The sequence below is a fragment of the Empidonax traillii genome, unplaced genomic scaffold (genome assembly GCF_003031625.1).
Source record: "Empidonax traillii isolate 1590-97213 ecotype Southwest subspecies unplaced genomic scaffold, ASM303162v1 scaffold492:size733235, whole genome shotgun sequence".
Lineage (NCBI taxonomy): Eukaryota > Metazoa > Chordata > Aves > Passeriformes > Tyrannidae > Empidonax > Empidonax traillii.
Genome location: NW_020955685.1, coordinates 466,300 through 483,011, shown reverse-complemented (window position 1 = coordinate 483,011; position 16,712 = coordinate 466,300). Strand labels below are relative to the sequence as shown.

The following is a 16,712-nucleotide window of genomic DNA, read 5'->3' as shown; positions in this document are numbered from 1 at the left end:
GTTCTTCCTCCTGTCCAGCTGGAGCTTCCTGGGCATCAGTTCCTGCCCGTTCCTCTTGTGCCATTGCTGGGCCCCCCCGAGCAGAGCCTGGTCCATCCTCTGCCCCCTCCCTGCAGCCCCTGACACACCCTGGGGAGGGCCCCTCTCAGGGGGTGCTCTGGAGGCTCAACAGCCCCAGCTCCCTCAGCCTTTCCTCCTAAGAAGGAATCCCAGGACAGGGCACTTGGCTCGGCCTTGCAATACCAGGGCTGGAAAATCTGCACTTTGGAGGAGCCACTCGCAGTGCACCTGATGAAATGGAGAGTCCAAACATGTCCTAGGGGTGTACCTGGCGCACAGAGCCACGTTTGGCAGCTCTGTTTTCGGCCCCTGCCTCTGCTCCTGTCCTGTTCCTGCAGGCAGGAGCTCTGTGAGGCTCTCACCTTGCTCCTGGGTGCTCCGTGACTTCCACGGTCTGAGGTCCAGCTTTGGGATCCGACTGCAGCTCACAAAGTGCTCGGGGTACCTGTTAGCCCTGAAGATGTGCCTTGAAACTTTGGTGATGCCGGTGTTGTCGCAAATGATTCGTGACAGGGAGATTTTGGTCAGTGCACAGCGTTGCGAGGGAGTGAAAACCCCGGGGTTCTCCCACCAAAACCTGCAGGAGAAAGAAGAACACACAACAGATTTTAGCCTTCTGGCTTCCTCACATTCAGGACTCCCACATGAACACCACTAACACAGTTCTGTTGCCAAGAACAAATTCAAATTTCTGTTATTTAAATCAAGAGCCCTGACTCACCAGCTGAATAATTTAATTTGCCTTTTTTTTTTTTTTTTTTTTTTTTTTTTTTTTGCCCATGGACTTATAATAAAACTGCAATTGAATTAATTGCCCTGTGTTCCCTCAGATGAGGCACAGGCTCCTCTTTCAAATAGGAAAGGCTGCACAGACTGTGGTTACAGTCACATGATTGCTGTGCTGGAACCAGCCCTGTAATTACCCAATTTTTTTTTAAAAGAAAGCATTTTTTTTTCCTGCCATAAGAAGAGGATTTCTAGATGTGCAATGGACTGTTTGCCTCTAAGCTCCCAGTACTGGGGTTTGAGCTCGTCGTAAGTCTTTCTAGGCAGAACTGTTTCCCAGAAACAGGGGTTGTGATGCCATTTTCAGGCAATATTGCTGGCAGGTACAGGGATCTTGGTTCAGAAATGCAGCTAAAGAGGGGGCACTGCTGCAGCTGATGCCCCTGAGCAATCCCAAGGAGGAAGGGGAATTCAGGGATGCTCAAACCTCAACACTGCTGAAGGGATTTTGGCTGACAAGGAAACCCCAACCTACGTCTTGGGGCAGGCAAAGACCAAACCCTGCTACACATCAGATCCCAGGATTCCAGCTCAGAACTGGAGAGAAGAAACAGTGAGAAATCACCTCCAAGACCTCTGAGAAGTACAGAAGGCACTGAGATGGACAAAAATGTGTATTGCAAGCTCAGAATTTGGGAGGTGAACTGATGTTTGACTTCTGCAGGCACAGCAGGGAGGGGACAGGGATGCTGCTGGGGGAGCAGCTTGGGCTGAGCTGGGACCTGACCAAGAGAGAATATTTAACCTTTTTCACTCCCTAAAAAGCCTGGAAGTGTGTCAGTCCTTCAGCACCATCCCTTGGCCTGCAGGCAGATTTTCAAAGCTCCCCAAAGCAGGAACCTGACAGTTCTGAGCAGTTGCTTCCAGCACAATATGTTTGGACCTGACAGATCTTGCTCTAACTGGATGAAGTCAATCCATCCAGACACTGGTTTTCCCACCTTTGGAGCTGCACCTGTTTTTCTTGCTAAGGATTTTGTCTGTTCCCCTTCCTGCAGGAGGGAGCTGCTGGTTGAACACACAGTGACACCTGATGTGAGGGAGGAAAAGAGCCCAAACATTCACACATGGAGAAGGACTACCCAGTTTTCACAAGTAATGACTGGTAGTGAACAGGCTGAGAATGAAACCACTCGGCTGGGAAGGGATTTTAGCCCAGGATCTCAAGCATTAGACAGGGAATAACAACATCACCAGAAAGGGAAAGAAACTTTAGGAGTAGTAGTGAAAGGAAGAGCAGTAAACAGCTGGAAGTTTCCAAATCTGCCTAAAGAAATGTCCATGAACTCCAGCCTCTCTGTCCTTTGGGGATCATCAGCTCCCCTCTTACCTGTCCCCATCACGGATGTTCCTGAACTGGGTGCCAATGAGACAAGCCATGAGAGGCCCAACTCTGCCTCCCTTCACAAAGGGCTCTGCAAGGGCCCCAATCCAGATGTCGATGTTCTTGGGGGTGCCATAGAGCTGTAGGAACTTCCTGGCCAGATCCCGATTCCTCAACACTTTACCGAGTGACTTCACTCCAGAAGGCTGTGAGAGCCCACAGAATCTTCTCCAGGAGTTGTAACCTGCAAGTGGTTGGGCATCAGAGACAGATCAGTAATGTTACCACCTCCTGGGAAGATCTTACCCTCTCTTTCCCAAAGCTGGGACACAGCTAGGGCCCCAAAATGTTTCAAATATATTTTTTTTACATTTGTGTTAATGCTGACTTCCCACTCCTCCAGAGCCAGTCCCTCCTGTCTGTTCTTTCAAAGCTGATTTGGGAGGGCCATGTCTTTTCAGGGGATCTCTGCTGGTGGGAGATGTTCCACCACCTTCCAGTCACGTTCTGTTCCACTCAGCAGGGATGCAACTGGTGTTGCCTTCATTAAAAGTGAACCTGGACAAGATGTTGATGGTCCCTCTTTCTGGACAACAGGACAGTGGCCAAGTGCTGCCCCACAGCTGGTCCCTGTATAGTCACAGGGACAAGCCACCCCACCCCACGCAGCCCAAGTTACTTCAGCCATCAGGCTTTGCCAGCTGGATTAATTTTTTCTGTTCTACAAACAGCCAAAAATGCACTGGGTCACAACTGGTGCATGATTCTGTTTCTTGGTGGACAAAATCCCTCTGCTGTGAGCATGGAATGGTTTGGGCTGGAAGTGACATTAAAGCCCATCTTGTTCCACCCCTGCCATGGGCAGGGACACCTTCCACCAGCCCAGGTTGCTCCAAGCTGGCCTTGGACACTTCCAGGGATCCAGGGGCAGCCACAGCTTCTCTGGGCAACCTGTGCCAGGGCCTCCCCACCCTCACAACCAAGAATTCCTTCTTGATATCCCATCTAAACCTACTGTCTTATGTCCAAAATCCGAGGAGAATTTGGAGAAAAAGACACAGCATATGGTGCCTGGATGACACCACTAGCAAACAATTCCAGGAGACTGAGAGTTTGCTTCATCCAAAAATTAATTAGGAAGGTTGTTTCGACCTTGCTGTGCCGTCACCACCTTTGTGGTTGATTAATTGCAGGAGCACAGTGGAACTCAGGGTGGCTGAGACCCCAATCCAACCACACATTCACCAATTCAGAAACTCACTAATTCAGAAATACATGTAACTTCCACTATGGCAGGTCTGGAGTCAGAGCTAGAAACTCAGGATTTGTGGTTCAGACGAGGTTCTGCACAACGATGTTCCTACAGAAAGCATGGAAAAATGACAGCCTTCTGTTTGAGCCAAGGCAGAGCAACCCTGTGACCTGGCCATGCCCCTGGGCGTGCTGTAAAGCCTCTGACTGGCCTTCAAATCTGTGGATCCAGCTCGCTTTTCCCCACAGGTTCACAGTGATCCATGTTGCTTCCCGCAGGATTTACTGACACAGCAGCTCCAGGCACTTACATCAGATTAATGACAGTGTTGGGCAACGACCCACCAGGAGCCAGCTCTGCAGTCCCACCAGCAATCTGTTTCTCAAGAGCATCTTGCAATGCCATTACGCTGGTTCTGCCCCTCGCAGGGCCCTGAGAGTGGTTCTGACTTGCCTTTTGTTCTGGGACACGGTCTTCGTAGAGAAGTTACGATGAGACTGTCCTTACAGATTGGAATCTGCTCTTCCAGTCATGTGTGGCTCGGCTGGGCCGCTACAGATGCTTGGAGAGAAGCCACGGGGGGACTTCTGGCCCTGCTTCCACTCCTGAAAACTTGGTGCTGAAATACTTTACCAACTTTTCTATTTGCAAAATACGAGTCAGTCACTGAACAGCAAACTTTGGTCTGTGCAATGCCCCCCGTTCTGCCTCACGTCTCCTCCAGCTTCGTCCAGGCTCTGTCTGCATTGCTTAACCTCCACCCACTTACCCATCCAAAAACAAGGGAAAAGTTTGGGAATGAGCATCAGGGAATCACAGACTGTCCCGAGCTGGAAGGCACCCACAAGGATCAGTCCAACTCCGAGGTAATTTCAGTCAGCCATGGGCTGGAGATGCCTCTCAGTGCCCAAGCAGAAGTGCCTGATCTCCGCCCTCTTTGGCAGCTCTGCTCCCAGGGCCAGCTCACCTGGAAGGCCGTGGTCTCTGCTCCGCTGCATGTTGAGCGCGGCCAGATCGAAGCCAATCCTCTCCACTCGCTCGAACAGCCGGTCCCGGAGCTCGTCCACCACCATCTGCCGCTGCGTCATCAGCTTGGCCTGGCTGGCCATCAGGTTCCGCAGGTAGGGATCAATCCCACCTGGAATGGTGACACAGGGACGTGTGAGCAGAGCAGGGAGACCGGCGGGGGTGTAACAGGCTCGAGAGGGCTGAGCACGGCTTATGTTTAATTACAAACTCCTGCTACGTGGGAATCAATTTTCCTGCCCTCAAAGAATTAGAAAGCGCTTCGAATGATGTTCCTGGAGGCCACGGCAATTAAGGGATCAAACCATGAGCTCCGTAACATGATGGGCTGCACTTGGCTGCAGGGAACAGCTCTGTTGGGAAAACTCTGTCTGGTTGAGAAGGTTGTTTAACACATTTATTGCAAAGTGCTTTTAAATTTGGCTGAAGCAGGAGCTCATCCAGAGAGGGGAGAAGTGGCTGAGTGGGATAAACTCACTGCAAGAAAGGCTTTACCTTCCTGAATGATCCTCCACATGGCAAAGAAGGAGGTTCCAAGTCGAATTTCGGGTGTTATGGGCTTGTAACTCTCATTTAGGCGACCCACAGTGGGGGGGATTGAAGCGTGGGCGAAGCGAAAGGCCAAGGTGAAGACGTTGGATATCCGAGGATCCACACACTCGTTGTAGCCCCGGTAAGGAGGAATCAGACTCCGGAACGTGCATCCCAGCAGGAGAGGCAGGTAGTCCCTGTAGGTTATGATCTAGGGGGGAACAAGGAGAGGGATAAACCACCAGTGCCTTGGCCGCCGGGTTCTGCAGAAAGCAAAGCTGTTGTTCGTGTTCTCAAACAACAGGAGGTGGCACGTGGGGCTGCTCTGATGGGATTGATGGACCTCCCCAGGGCCAACCTGCCTTTCACCTCACCACACCTTCACCCAGCTGCTCTGGCAGCCCAGTGGGGATCCTCCCTGCCACTGTGGAGGGACGTTTTTGTTTCTCCACAGGACCTCTTCTGCAGCTGTCCTTGTGCAGCTCCAGACACGGACACAGGCACTGCAGGGCACCTGCTTTGTCTGGCCAGGCATGGAGGGATCTCCACACCCTCTAACACTGATGGGCTTTGCATGAACACGCAGGGAGCTGAGTGAAAACACAGCGTGGACACCCCAGGGCCACCAGGGAGCACAGACACTGCTCGTGCCCGAGCCACACACCCGCTCTGCCCCTCGACACTCAGCACTTCTGTGTCCCCTGTCTCTGTTCCTCAAGGCTTTGATAGGTCACAGCAAGATAATAACAGGTTGGACTCAGTGATCTCAGAGGTCTTTTCCAACCTAATTGATTCAGAGAATGCCAAATCCTCCCAAATATTGTCTCCCATCAGCCAGGCAGAACTGCACCCTCAGATGGCAAAGATAATGTTGGCAGCTTTGGCACAAGGGATAAAACCACCCACGGGCAGCTCTGAGAGGCGTCCAAGAGGCCTCCAAAAGGATTCCAACCCTGCCCTCAGGTCTCTCTGGGATGTGGAGGAGGTGGTACAATACAATTAAAAAAAGAAAAAAAAAAATCTGTGTCAGGAGGAGAAAATGGATTAATTTCCTGAAAACTGCAGGAAGGTGAAACTGTTGATGTCAACATGGTGAGTGAGATGATGATGCTTTCAGGACAACCTTTTGAGTCTCTTCCACATTGACTTACCCAACATGATTATTAAAAATACTGTAATAATTAAAATGAAACCCTTAAACACTGTGATATTCCTGCTTTTTGTTGCTTGTTAAGCCAGCTCAGAAGACAAGTTTCCAACTACATCTGACTAAAAACACTGCCTTTGGGAACCCCATGTCTCCTTCTCATCAACCTTTTGTGTTGGCTGTGAAACCTCATCTGGCTTTGAAGCTGGTCCTGCTCCAAACTGGAGGCTGGATAAAAGACCTGGGGAGGTCCTTCCCAAGCACAGAAATATTTTTGTGACCCTCAGATCTCATTCAGGGTGAAGTCTGGGGTGCAGCAGAGGACAGAGGAACACCCTGAAAGGTTGCAACTCCCAGCACATGGGGCTTCTTCATAGAATCCCAAAATGGTTTGAGTTGGAGGGGACCTGAAGGATCATCTCATTCCAGCCCCCTGCCACTTGCAGGGATCCACTGGGAGCAGAAGGCTCCCAACCCAGAAGAATTTTAATCCGAATTTCCAGTACCATTTTTATCAGGTACCAAACACCGGTTAAAAAAACTTTTCCTCTGGCTTTCCTGCCTCTTTCTCAAACAAAGCAAGTGCAGTTAAAAAACCACTGAGCAATTTTTGAATTTAACAGCAAAGGGACATCCAAGATTTGGATCTTGGTGGATCCAGACCCCTCTGTGCTTGTTGCTTCAGGGATCTCTGTGTGGTTTTGCTTTAGTTGAGCGGGGCTGGTGGAAAGAATCCGGTCCTTTGCACCCCAAAACCCCACACCCTTTGGCCACCCCACCCCACCAGAGCCTCCCACGTTAATGCTGAGAGACTGCAGGCAGAGCCAGGCCGTGGGAGATGGTACCTGGATCATGGCTCCTAGGATCTTTCGTGCCTCCTGGTAGAGCGTCTCGTCATTCCAGTGGGGATTGAGCCTCTTCAGCTGCCCGGCCAGGCGGTTGTGCTCCCGCACGAAGAGCGTGTGCATGCAGGCCAGCTCCAGCATCTCGCTGGCCCTGGTGTCACCTAGGGAGGGTCACAGCTGAGTGGCACTGCCCTGTGACTGGCTGCTTCCCACTGGAATGGGAATATCCCACTGGGAATCATGCACAGAGTGAGTTTTAGATGCGTTGAGACCTGCGTTGTGGAGAAAACGGGGGAGAAACAGAGAGGAGGAGGAGAAGGAAAGCAAGGTCTGAACCCCCAGGATTGGGCAGAACCAGGGAAAAGCCAAATTTCTGCTGAGGCAGCAAAAGACAAGATAGCTGGGCTCAGCCTGGCAGAGATGGGGAAGGTTTGTTTCAATTGAGGGCTGGGAGCATTTACTTAAGGAGTTAAATACAAGTAGTTGTTATTCAGGCTCTCAGAGAGACATTTGGTCTCACAGTCAAGAGAAATGGGCACAGGGAAGTCAGGAGGGCTCTGAAAGTCAGAAGATCTCCTTCAAACCAGCCGAAACTGCGGCCAAAGCAAGATGACAGTCCCAGACAAGCTCCCCGGGGAGGAAAAGTGAAAGCAAAATGAGTCACAACTTGAAGGCATAAATTACAAACAGCATCACAATGAAACATCAAATCCTTCTTCAAACATCTGGGGCAGGAAACCCAAGAGCAAGCAGGTGATGGGAGGATAAAGAAACACTCAGAGAAAAGTAAATATGTCGTATTTAGTGCCCTTGTCCCATAGTAAATAGAGGGATTTGCTCCTGCTCTCAGCACAGAGACCTTTTCATCCACTGTCAAAGGCTCCCTGTGAGGGGCTGCAGAAGGACAAACAAAAGCAGCTCTGTGAGGTTTCCATGAGCAGAATTCACCCAGCCAGGGCTTCCAACAGAGCTCCAGGAGGCAACGCTGAGCCCTGGTGGGCGACTGCACATGTGAGATCCTCCCAGTTCTCAGGGGCCGGAAAAGTCACAAATAAGACACTGAATTTTCAAAAGCGCTTCCGAACCAGCTGGAACTGCTGGCCGTGAATGCACTGATGGGAATGTTCCAGCTGTGGGACAGGAGCTGCTGCTGCAGTCCAGGGGGCTGGAAAGTACCTGATATTCCCACCCTGGAAAGTATTTGATATTCCTGCTCTGCTCCTCACTGGACATCTGTCTTTGGCCACAGGTTCTGCGTGGTCCTCAACGAGGAGGGACCTGTATGGAACTGGGGGAGCAGGTGAAGACACGGAACAAGAGATGGGGCAGACACAGAGGTGTGAGAGGGTGGAGGGAGCACGAAACACCAGAAACTTCAGAGGAGGGAGCTGCAGGATGGCATCAAGCAGAGATATCCCATCGGTTCCATCACCAGGTCCTGATGGTACCCGAAGACCTTGGGGATGCTGCACAGAGGAGCTTGGAAGGGAAAGAGGAAGGGAAAGAGGAAGAGGAAGGGGAAGAGGAAGGGAAAGAGGAAGGGAAGAATAAATAAGGAAAACCTAGAGAATCACCCGGAGCTGGTGGAATTGTTCGCTCTGGTTTTCAGGCCAGGTGTGAAAACACCCAACTTACCTGCAAAAAAGCAAGGGATCCGAGCTGCCCCACTGGCCTTGAGGCAGGGCTCCTTTCTCATGGGCCCAAAGGGCATGTAGGCCCTGCCCCTGTCGGTGAAGTTCTGGTTGACAGCCAGCAGCCCCAGCCCGCGGCTCCGGTCCCGCAGCCGGTTGGCCACGGCCACCTCGCTGCCGTACACCACACTGCCGTCCAGGAACGAGGTGAGCGCGTTGATCTGCTCCCGGACCCCACTGCCGGGGGTGCAGGCAGGGGCAGAGCGGGAGAAGGGCAGGCAGTCCCTCCTGTTGGTGATTCGGGGGTCGTTGGGTGGGATCTGAGGGAAGGGAAGGGGAGAATCCGTCAGCAGGAGCTGCGCGGTGAGGCACAGCTGCGGCAGAGCCGTCTCACAGGTGGGGTGGAGATCAGCCATGAAACCTGATGTGGAGGGTCAGATGGACAGCAGAGATGCTGCTTTAGGGGTACAAATCCCAAACAGCCCGGAGACACCTGGAATTCCATAAAGTCCTATGGATTCCTAAAGTTTTTCCCGTAACTTATATATATCGGATTGAATCACAGAATATGCTGGGTTGGGAGGGACCCACAAGGATCGTGGAGTCCAACCCTCAGCCCTCAGCCCAAGAGCCCTGAGACACCCAGGGACAGCACCCAGGGCTCAGAACAAGGGATGCTCTGACTCCCTTGGCCAGCTCTGTGAGGATGTTCCCCTGTGGCCAAGGGCTGGGAGAGCCACCACCATCTCCTGCTTGGAAGGCAGATGCCCTCTCCCTGCGTCCCCTGGAGGAAGGAGACTGGCTGTACCTGGATGGGGAAGCAAGGAGGCTTCTTGGCACAGCTGGTGTCACAGTCTATGTCACCACGAAAGCTGACCCTGGCTGGGGTTTCTGGACTGAAATCCAGGTCGTGGTCAATGAACTGCCCCCACTGCATGAACATGAGGGACCTGTGCTGGTCCAGCCGCAGCCGCTCCGGCGGGAAGCGAACGATCTCATTGGACACCTGTCGGACCTGCAGGGAGGGAGGCAGGACACGTGTGTGGGGAAACAACCTGGACAAAGGAGTGCACCAGGTACTGGGGTCATCAGCAAGAATCCACAAGGCATTTTTGTGCTTCACAGACAAAAAAAAAAAACAAAAACAAAAACAAACAAATCTGTCGGCGCTGGAAGGTGTCACCGAGTGTCCCTTCCCTGAGCGTTGCTCTGCTCTGGCTCTAGGCAGGGTTCTGAGCCCCTAGGCCAGGACTATCCCTTGATGGACTTAAGGAAGCATCTAAGCAAGCCTGGCAAAGGGAGGCAAAGCGAATTTTAAAAAGATATTTTTTAAATAGAAGTGTGGAAAAAATAGTCACTGGGAATTTCTTAGGTTATTCCAAGGCTGCCTTCCCTTCTTATCTTTTCCACACCCATGACAATTCCCACACCAGTTCTTCCTTCATTTATTGCTACACAAAAAGTGGGCACTGTGCTGTGGAGGAGGATTAGGAAGTACAAGGGGCAGATGAGCACGAGGCACAACCCAGAAAGTCACCAAGCTACTCATTAATGCCCCTGTTGCCTCAAATCCAGGTGACCAAAAACCACATCACAGTGTCCCTGCTCCCACCCAGGAGTCTCCAGAGCCACACACACACCCCCCGGATCTCCCACCCAGGGATCCCCACGCAGAATTCCTGGCCTGATATTGTTAATTCTGAGGACTCCCTTGCTCCCTTTGTCCTCTGGCATGTTGCTTGTCGGGAGTCAACCTGCTGCCACCAACCGAATCAAAAAGGTAAATAAAATAATTTGGCTTAAGTGCACTCTGTTTAAAAGAACACATTGCCTGATTCTTTCTTCATTCCGTGCTTCTGCAGTAATCAGATTGGTTTTCCTTTGCTTTTCCTGAAGGCTGGAAAGCCCTTCTGATGGATCCCACTGGATGTTCTCATAGGATCACCCTGCAGCTGGTGAATCCAAGTTCCTCCTTCTGATGCCCCACTCCAGCTGGCTGATGATCACTTTGCTGCCTGTGGCCTGCCCAAGAACTGACAGCCCCCAGGCCCTGACTGTGCACTCTCAGGTGACTGTTACCAACATTACCAGGGGAAGAGGGAATCCAGAGAAGCACTTTCCCTCTGTCCACCCACGGGGGATGGACACGCCGTCCTCGTATTGTGCTGGCAGCCACCTGGCCAGGGCTCTGTTGGAGGCTCCGAGGTAGGGGCGCCTCCTGTCAGAGGGGATGGAAGAAGAGCAAGCAGTTATTGTCAGCAGGATCATGACAGAGCCAAGAGCTCGTGGGTGTGGAGAGATGTGGATCTTGGAATGGGACCGGACAACAACGGCCCGGGAGCTGCTGCACCAATAAACCTCGGGATTAATAATGATGACAGCAATCATCATAGAACTGTTTAGGTACGAAAGGACCTTCAATAATCCACCCAAGCCTCAGTTTCTCCCAGGCAAGAAGAACTCAGTTTGTTGGTGATTCCTTATGCCATCCAGCCTGAAGAAGGACCCTTGACTTCAGACCGTGGGTGGAAACCAAAGTTGGAGGTTTAATGCCAGGGAAAAGGGGCAGAGGCTTCCACCTGTTCAAGAATGGCATTACCAGAGACCTGGTATGGGGGGGATTTGGATTGGGAGTTTTCCTGTGCTGTGTGGTTCTTTTGAAGGCCATCACTGAGTGGTAATCGCTGGATGGTGACTCCACCACTCCACCACCTGGGCAGCCCCTTCCAATGTCTGACAACTCTTTCCATGAAGAAATTCCTCCTGATGTTCAACCTGAACCTCTCCTGGCTCAGCCTGGGGCCATTTCCTCTTGTCCTGCTGTCCCCCAGCCCCCCAGCTCAGCCCCTCACCTGTTGTTGCACTGGCCGGTGATCGTTCGGTAGCGGGAAGAACGACAATTTATTTTCTTATCCTGCTGGTCACATCCACTGGCCTTGAAAATCATGTCCAGCTGAGCTGGAGTCAGCAAATCTGCCAGGGAACAAGCAGAAACAAGCCCGCAGGAACGCTCTGGCTGTGCTGGGTTTGAGGTGCCTCCCAGGCTTAGGGAAAGGTTTTCTTCCTTGTACCCTTGGAATGGTTTCTTTTCACAGCATCATCTGCACGACCACAACGTGCTGTTGTTTAAGACCTTCCTGCTCAAAGAGGTGCTGAGGAGCAACAAAGCTGCTTTTTCTGGCTTGGAAAGCACCAAACCCAGCAAAGCTGTGGTCAAATCTCATTTATAATTACACGTGAGACCTGGGCAGGAGCAGAATCATTTTCTAGCATTGCTTTGTCCTTCCTCTTCTCTCCTTTTTTCTCTCCACCATGAAATGCAAACAGCTCCAACCTGGCCTTGGACACTTCCAGGGATGGGGCAGCCCCAGCTTCTCTGGGCAACCTGTGCCAGGGCCTGCCCACCCTCCCAGGGAACAATTTCTTCCCGACATGTCATCTAAATCTCTCCTCTTTTAGTTTAAAATTTAATTCCCCCTTGTCTTATAACTTTCTGACAGTGTAAAAAGTCTCTCTTCCTCATTCATAAGCCCCATTTAGGCCCTGGAAGGGGCTCTGGGGTCTCCCTGGAGCCTTCTCATCTCCAGGGGAGCATCCCCAGCTCTCCCAGCCTGGCTCCAGAGCAGAGGGGCTCCTTCTCTGCTATTGCTGCTCACACAAGTCCTGAGTCCCTCACAGGTTTCTTGGTCACTGCTGCCACCAACAGTTTGGGTCACAGAATGGTTTCAGGAGCCTCTGGGCTCGCAGCTGAGAGGTGGCAGCCAACTGGCCTGGCAGGTCTGTGGAGCATCATTCCTGGATGGAGAGGGTGGAACTGAGCACCACCAGCCCTGCCATCCTCTTCCAGCTCACCCCATCCTGGAACAAAGCTGGGACACCCCAAGATGTGTGTCCTGGCCTGCCAGTGCTTTACTGGAGTGCTGGGGAAGCGCCCAAGGCCAGGTTGGACAGGGTTTGGTGGGAGGTGTCCATGGCGGGGGGTGGAACCAGATGAGCTTTAAGATCCCTCCCAACCCGCTCCATGACCCCAGGAGTTCATCCTACACGGCAGGAGCTCTCCCTGTGCCTCCCTGAGCTGTTTCTCTTCCTGCCCCTAATCTGCCTCGTGCTCTCAGCAGCCTGGCCTGGCCAGGGGACCACAACTCCACCTCAGGGAGGACACTGCTCCTTCAGACACGGCTGAAATGTCCTCTCACATCTCCCCATTCTCCACTTGGACCTTCTCCAGTGTCCTGTCCCCGGTGCAGCACAGTCTGGCAGTGACTTTGGTGCTGGCTGAAGTCTGGCAGAAAAACTGCCTTTCTTGGGGTTGATCTAGTTTGAGTCACATCTCTGGGTTTGCTCATTCCCAGCTCAAGCAAAAGAAAAATATCTGCCAAAGCCCTTCAAGCTTTGACCCACTGGTCCATGAAACTTTGTATTGCAGAAAGAACCAGGGACGTGCCCCAAACACTTTCATTAACTGATAAACCTCCAAATATATGTATATTTTTTTAAAAAACAGAATGAGAGCAGAGAAAAATAACTCAGCTTTGCCTCTCTGCAGCCACATGGGAGAGGTTTGAAAGCACAGCCTGCTTTCCTTCCCTCCTCCCAGGCCCCACAAAGCCCCAGTGACCAAGCCCTGTGTCTTCCTCCTCTGCCTCCCTCCCAGCACAGGGAGATCCCCACCTGTGACGTTGAAGTCCCCCCTCACAGCCCATCTCAGCTTCTCCTTGAGGAGGCTCAGGGTGGTCTGCACATAATCTGCTGCCCTCACAGCCGCCCGGGTCCCCTCCACGGGCTGCTTGAAGTATCTCAGGAGCTCTGCTGGGGTCAAGGCGTCGTTCTGCAGGTGCTGCTTGATGCTGCAAGGGAGAAGAAAACAGAACCTGACCCAGGGCAAGGCTGGGAGTGCTGCAGGTTCCACATCTGAGCTCTCCTGGTGTGTCCCTGCTCTGAACTGCAAAGGCAAAGCCACTGGGAGAGAGGCCAGGGCTGCTCCCACCACCCCTGACAGAGGAGCAGAGGGAGCTGCAGGAGGGGAATCTCTGAAACTGCCCAGCTCCACCTGCCAGAAGGCAAATTTTAGGTCTTTACATCCTTGAGGCACCCAAACCTCCCTGAGCTGTCAGCCAGACCAATCAATACCTGCAGGTGCCTCCACCCCAAGGTCCCCAATGTCTCCAGGTCACCCTGTCTCAAAGCTGCTGGAACCTCCTGTCAGCTGGAGGGGGCCTCGAGCCAGCAATGGGTTTCAGAGTGTGGCTGCAGGAGGAGGACAGCCACAGGCTGGTGGGAAGCTGGACACTCCCAATCCACATTTGGGAGTCCCACAAAGTGCCCTCACTGCAGCCTTTTGCTGTGTCCTTGGAGGGAACCACTTGAAATCAACACCTGGCACCACCTCAGAGCTCGTCTGAGGAGTGGAACAGAGCCCAGCACAGTGTCAGGTGGTGCTGGGAGGGTGGGCAGGCCCTGGCACGGGTTGGGCAGAGAAGCTGTGGCTGCCCCTGGATCCCTGGGAGTGTCCAAGGCCAGGTTGGAACAACCTGGGCTAGTGGAAAGCGTCCCTGCCCACGGCAGGGGGTTGGAACAAGATCTCAAAGTCCCTTCAACCCAAACCATTGTGTGATTCTGTGCACACCCAGCTGGCAGGAACAGCCTGCAGGGAGGAGGGGGCAGCTCTTGGTGCCCCCGACCGCCTTGGAGACACCAGGCTGGGCAGGCAAACCCTGGGTCACAGCCCTGTGTGCTCCAGAGCTCCTCACAGTGCTCAGGGAGGAGGAGGAGCGGGTGGAGGAGCAGTGCAGGGGTCACACAGGGGTCACACAGGGGTCACACAGGGGTCACATAGGGGTCACAGCCCCAAATCTCACCGGTCCCGCGTGCGCTTGTAGGCGGCGTCCACCAGGTGCTTGGCCTCGGCCACGCTACTCAGGAGGGACATGTCTGACAGCTCCTCCAGCACATCTAGGGGGGGACAGGGAAGGGCAGAGCTGAGGGTGCTGTCAGGGACCCCGTGCTCATGTCTCCAGCACCCAGGGATGACACAGCAGGGCTGGAGGCAGGTGCTGCTCACTCCCCAGAGCTCTGGATGGAAATGTATTTCTCAGGGGGGTCTGACAGCTGCTCCTGGGCATGAAGAGGTGTCTCCACCAGTGGAGGTTTCAAACAACCGCGGTGAGAGATGCAGGCACCATCCCTCCTGCTGTTTCCCACCCCTGGGAGTGTCCCAGGCCAGGTTGGATGGGGTTTGGAACAATCTGGGCTGGTGGAAGGTGTCCCTGCCCGTGGTGGGATGAGATGAGCTTTAACATCCTTCCCAACCCAAACCACTCCACGATTCTGTGATTCTATAAACAACCCAATTTCCCCATGGCTTTCTCCAGTCCCTCCTTGCAACCTCCTGCCACCCTCACTGCTCCCCTTCCTGCCTGGGGGTGGGCTCCCAAAAATGAGTTTCATCCCCATCATCTGCTTGGCTGTGGGGCACAGAACAGGAGGGGACAGGCCCTGGTGGGCTTCTCTGAGGGACAGCACTTTCCTATGGCTTCCAGGGAGAAAGAAAATATCAGAAAATCACACAGAGAGGGGGTAAATATCTCCCAAAACTCCCCAGAATTTTTAAAATATCTTCCCCTGAACAACCCAGAGTTTATCTCTTGGGTGATGCTGATGAGAAAACTGATTGCCTGAGCCACCATCTGAGACAAATGAAAGGCCCAGGCATGTGCCTTGACACTGTAAATTAACAGGTGGGGTTCTCTGGATGTTTTAGAGCAGGGATCCAGGGCTGGAGGAGAGGAGTGACTGCCCAGTCCCCAAATTCCACAGGCCCTGGAACCTCAGGGGTCAGGGAGGGAGGTCCTGACCTCCTTTAACCTGATTTAAGAAACCAAATAGGCCATGAACTGTTAAAAAAAACAGGATTGCTGCCACAGGAGGGGACAAACTGTGCTCCTTTCTGACACCTCCTCAGGGCTCTTCTGCCACAACAGAGCAGTTCAGGCTCTTCCAGGCTGAACTTTTATCTTCCCTGCTCAGAAATCCCCCTGATCCGCAGAGCCTGAGGGAAGGACAGTACCGTGGGAAGAGGATGCAGGTGCCTGGAGGAGGCTGAGCATCACCAGCAAGCCCAGGGAGGTTCCTGCCTTCATCCCTGCAAAGGAATGCGAGAAGTGAAGAAGACCAAGAGCCCGTGGATGGGAATTTCCATGCCCACACTGAGGATGACATGGGGCATCCCCTTCCCAGTGCAAGGGATGGTGGGGATTGTGCCTGCCTGGGAGGTCCTTTTAGTGCCACATGGGGACCTGAGGTCCCCATGTGGCACTAAAAGGACCTCCCAGGCAGGGAAAAAGGAGCTGCCTCCTGTCCTGGGAATTCCCAGCACTGATGGGAACATCCTGTTTGGGAACTGGGGGCAACAAAAAGGGAGCAGAACACGCTGCCAGTGCAGCTTGGCAGGGAGCTGGGCAGCAACACGGGGAGTGCAGGGGGCTGGAAGAGCTGGAGGGGAAAGAAAGACCAGCCTGGCAGGTCCTCCAAAAACAATTTGGGATGTTTTTGCCCCAAGCTGACCCACTCACCCCCCACCAAAAGGCTGCTCCGAGGCAACCAGCGCTGCAGAACGAGCCCAGAGCTGCGGGCTGAACCTGCTGCTCACGGCTTGTTCCTCAAAAGCAGCCCAGAACCCACCCTAAAACTCCCAGCCAAGCCCCGTCCCTGCGAAGCCAGCCCTGAGCCACCACCCAGCCAAGCAGGAATCACAAACCTCAGCTGGACCTTCCACCCCAGGGCACAGAAACGAGTCCTGCAGGACCAGAGGAGCTCGTGTGCCCCGGGCAGGCTCTCACCTCTGGGATGTGCCGCGTCCTCCCTCCCCTCTCCCTGTGCCAGGCTTTTATCTGCTCGGCGTTATCTGCAGGGGCTGACCCGGCCTTTGGGAACTTCCCCCCTCGGGGTGTGAGGCTGAGACAGCTCAGCACCCACCCCAGCACCCACCCCAGCACCCACGGCACCCCCTGTGTGTGCACCCCCCTGCACACACAGCCCCAGAGGAGCTTCCCGCTGATTTTTCCAGAGGGAGATGGAAGGCAGCACTTCTTTGTGGCTTGAGGGTGTTGTT

The 16,712-nt window shown here is 53.4% G+C and overlaps 1 protein-coding gene across 1 annotated transcript in view; it reads right to left on the bottom strand.

Annotated features, from left to right (window-relative positions):
* LOC114063780 (eosinophil peroxidase-like) overlaps positions 1-15,741 on the bottom strand; it is a 17,469-nt gene extending 1,728 nt beyond the window's left edge. The window contains exons 1-12 of the mRNA XM_027896304.1: positions 15,669-15,741; positions 14,461-14,554; positions 13,274-13,449; positions 11,455-11,575; positions 10,691-10,820; positions 9,411-9,617; positions 8,607-8,922; positions 6,972-7,132; positions 4,944-5,190; positions 4,390-4,560; positions 2,177-2,414; positions 423-637 (exon numbers count right to left, since the gene is read on the bottom strand). Coding sequence (XP_027752105.1) covers positions 423-637; positions 2,177-2,414; positions 4,390-4,560; positions 4,944-5,190; positions 6,972-7,132; positions 8,607-8,922; positions 9,411-9,617; positions 10,691-10,820; positions 11,455-11,575; positions 13,274-13,449; positions 14,461-14,554; positions 15,669-15,741 — 2,149 coding nt within the window. The remainder of the gene's footprint in view (positions 1-422; positions 638-2,176; positions 2,415-4,389; positions 4,561-4,943; positions 5,191-6,971; positions 7,133-8,606; positions 8,923-9,410; positions 9,618-10,690; positions 10,821-11,454; positions 11,576-13,273; positions 13,450-14,460; positions 14,555-15,668) is intronic.
* Between the last annotated feature and the right edge of the window lie 971 nt (positions 15,742-16,712).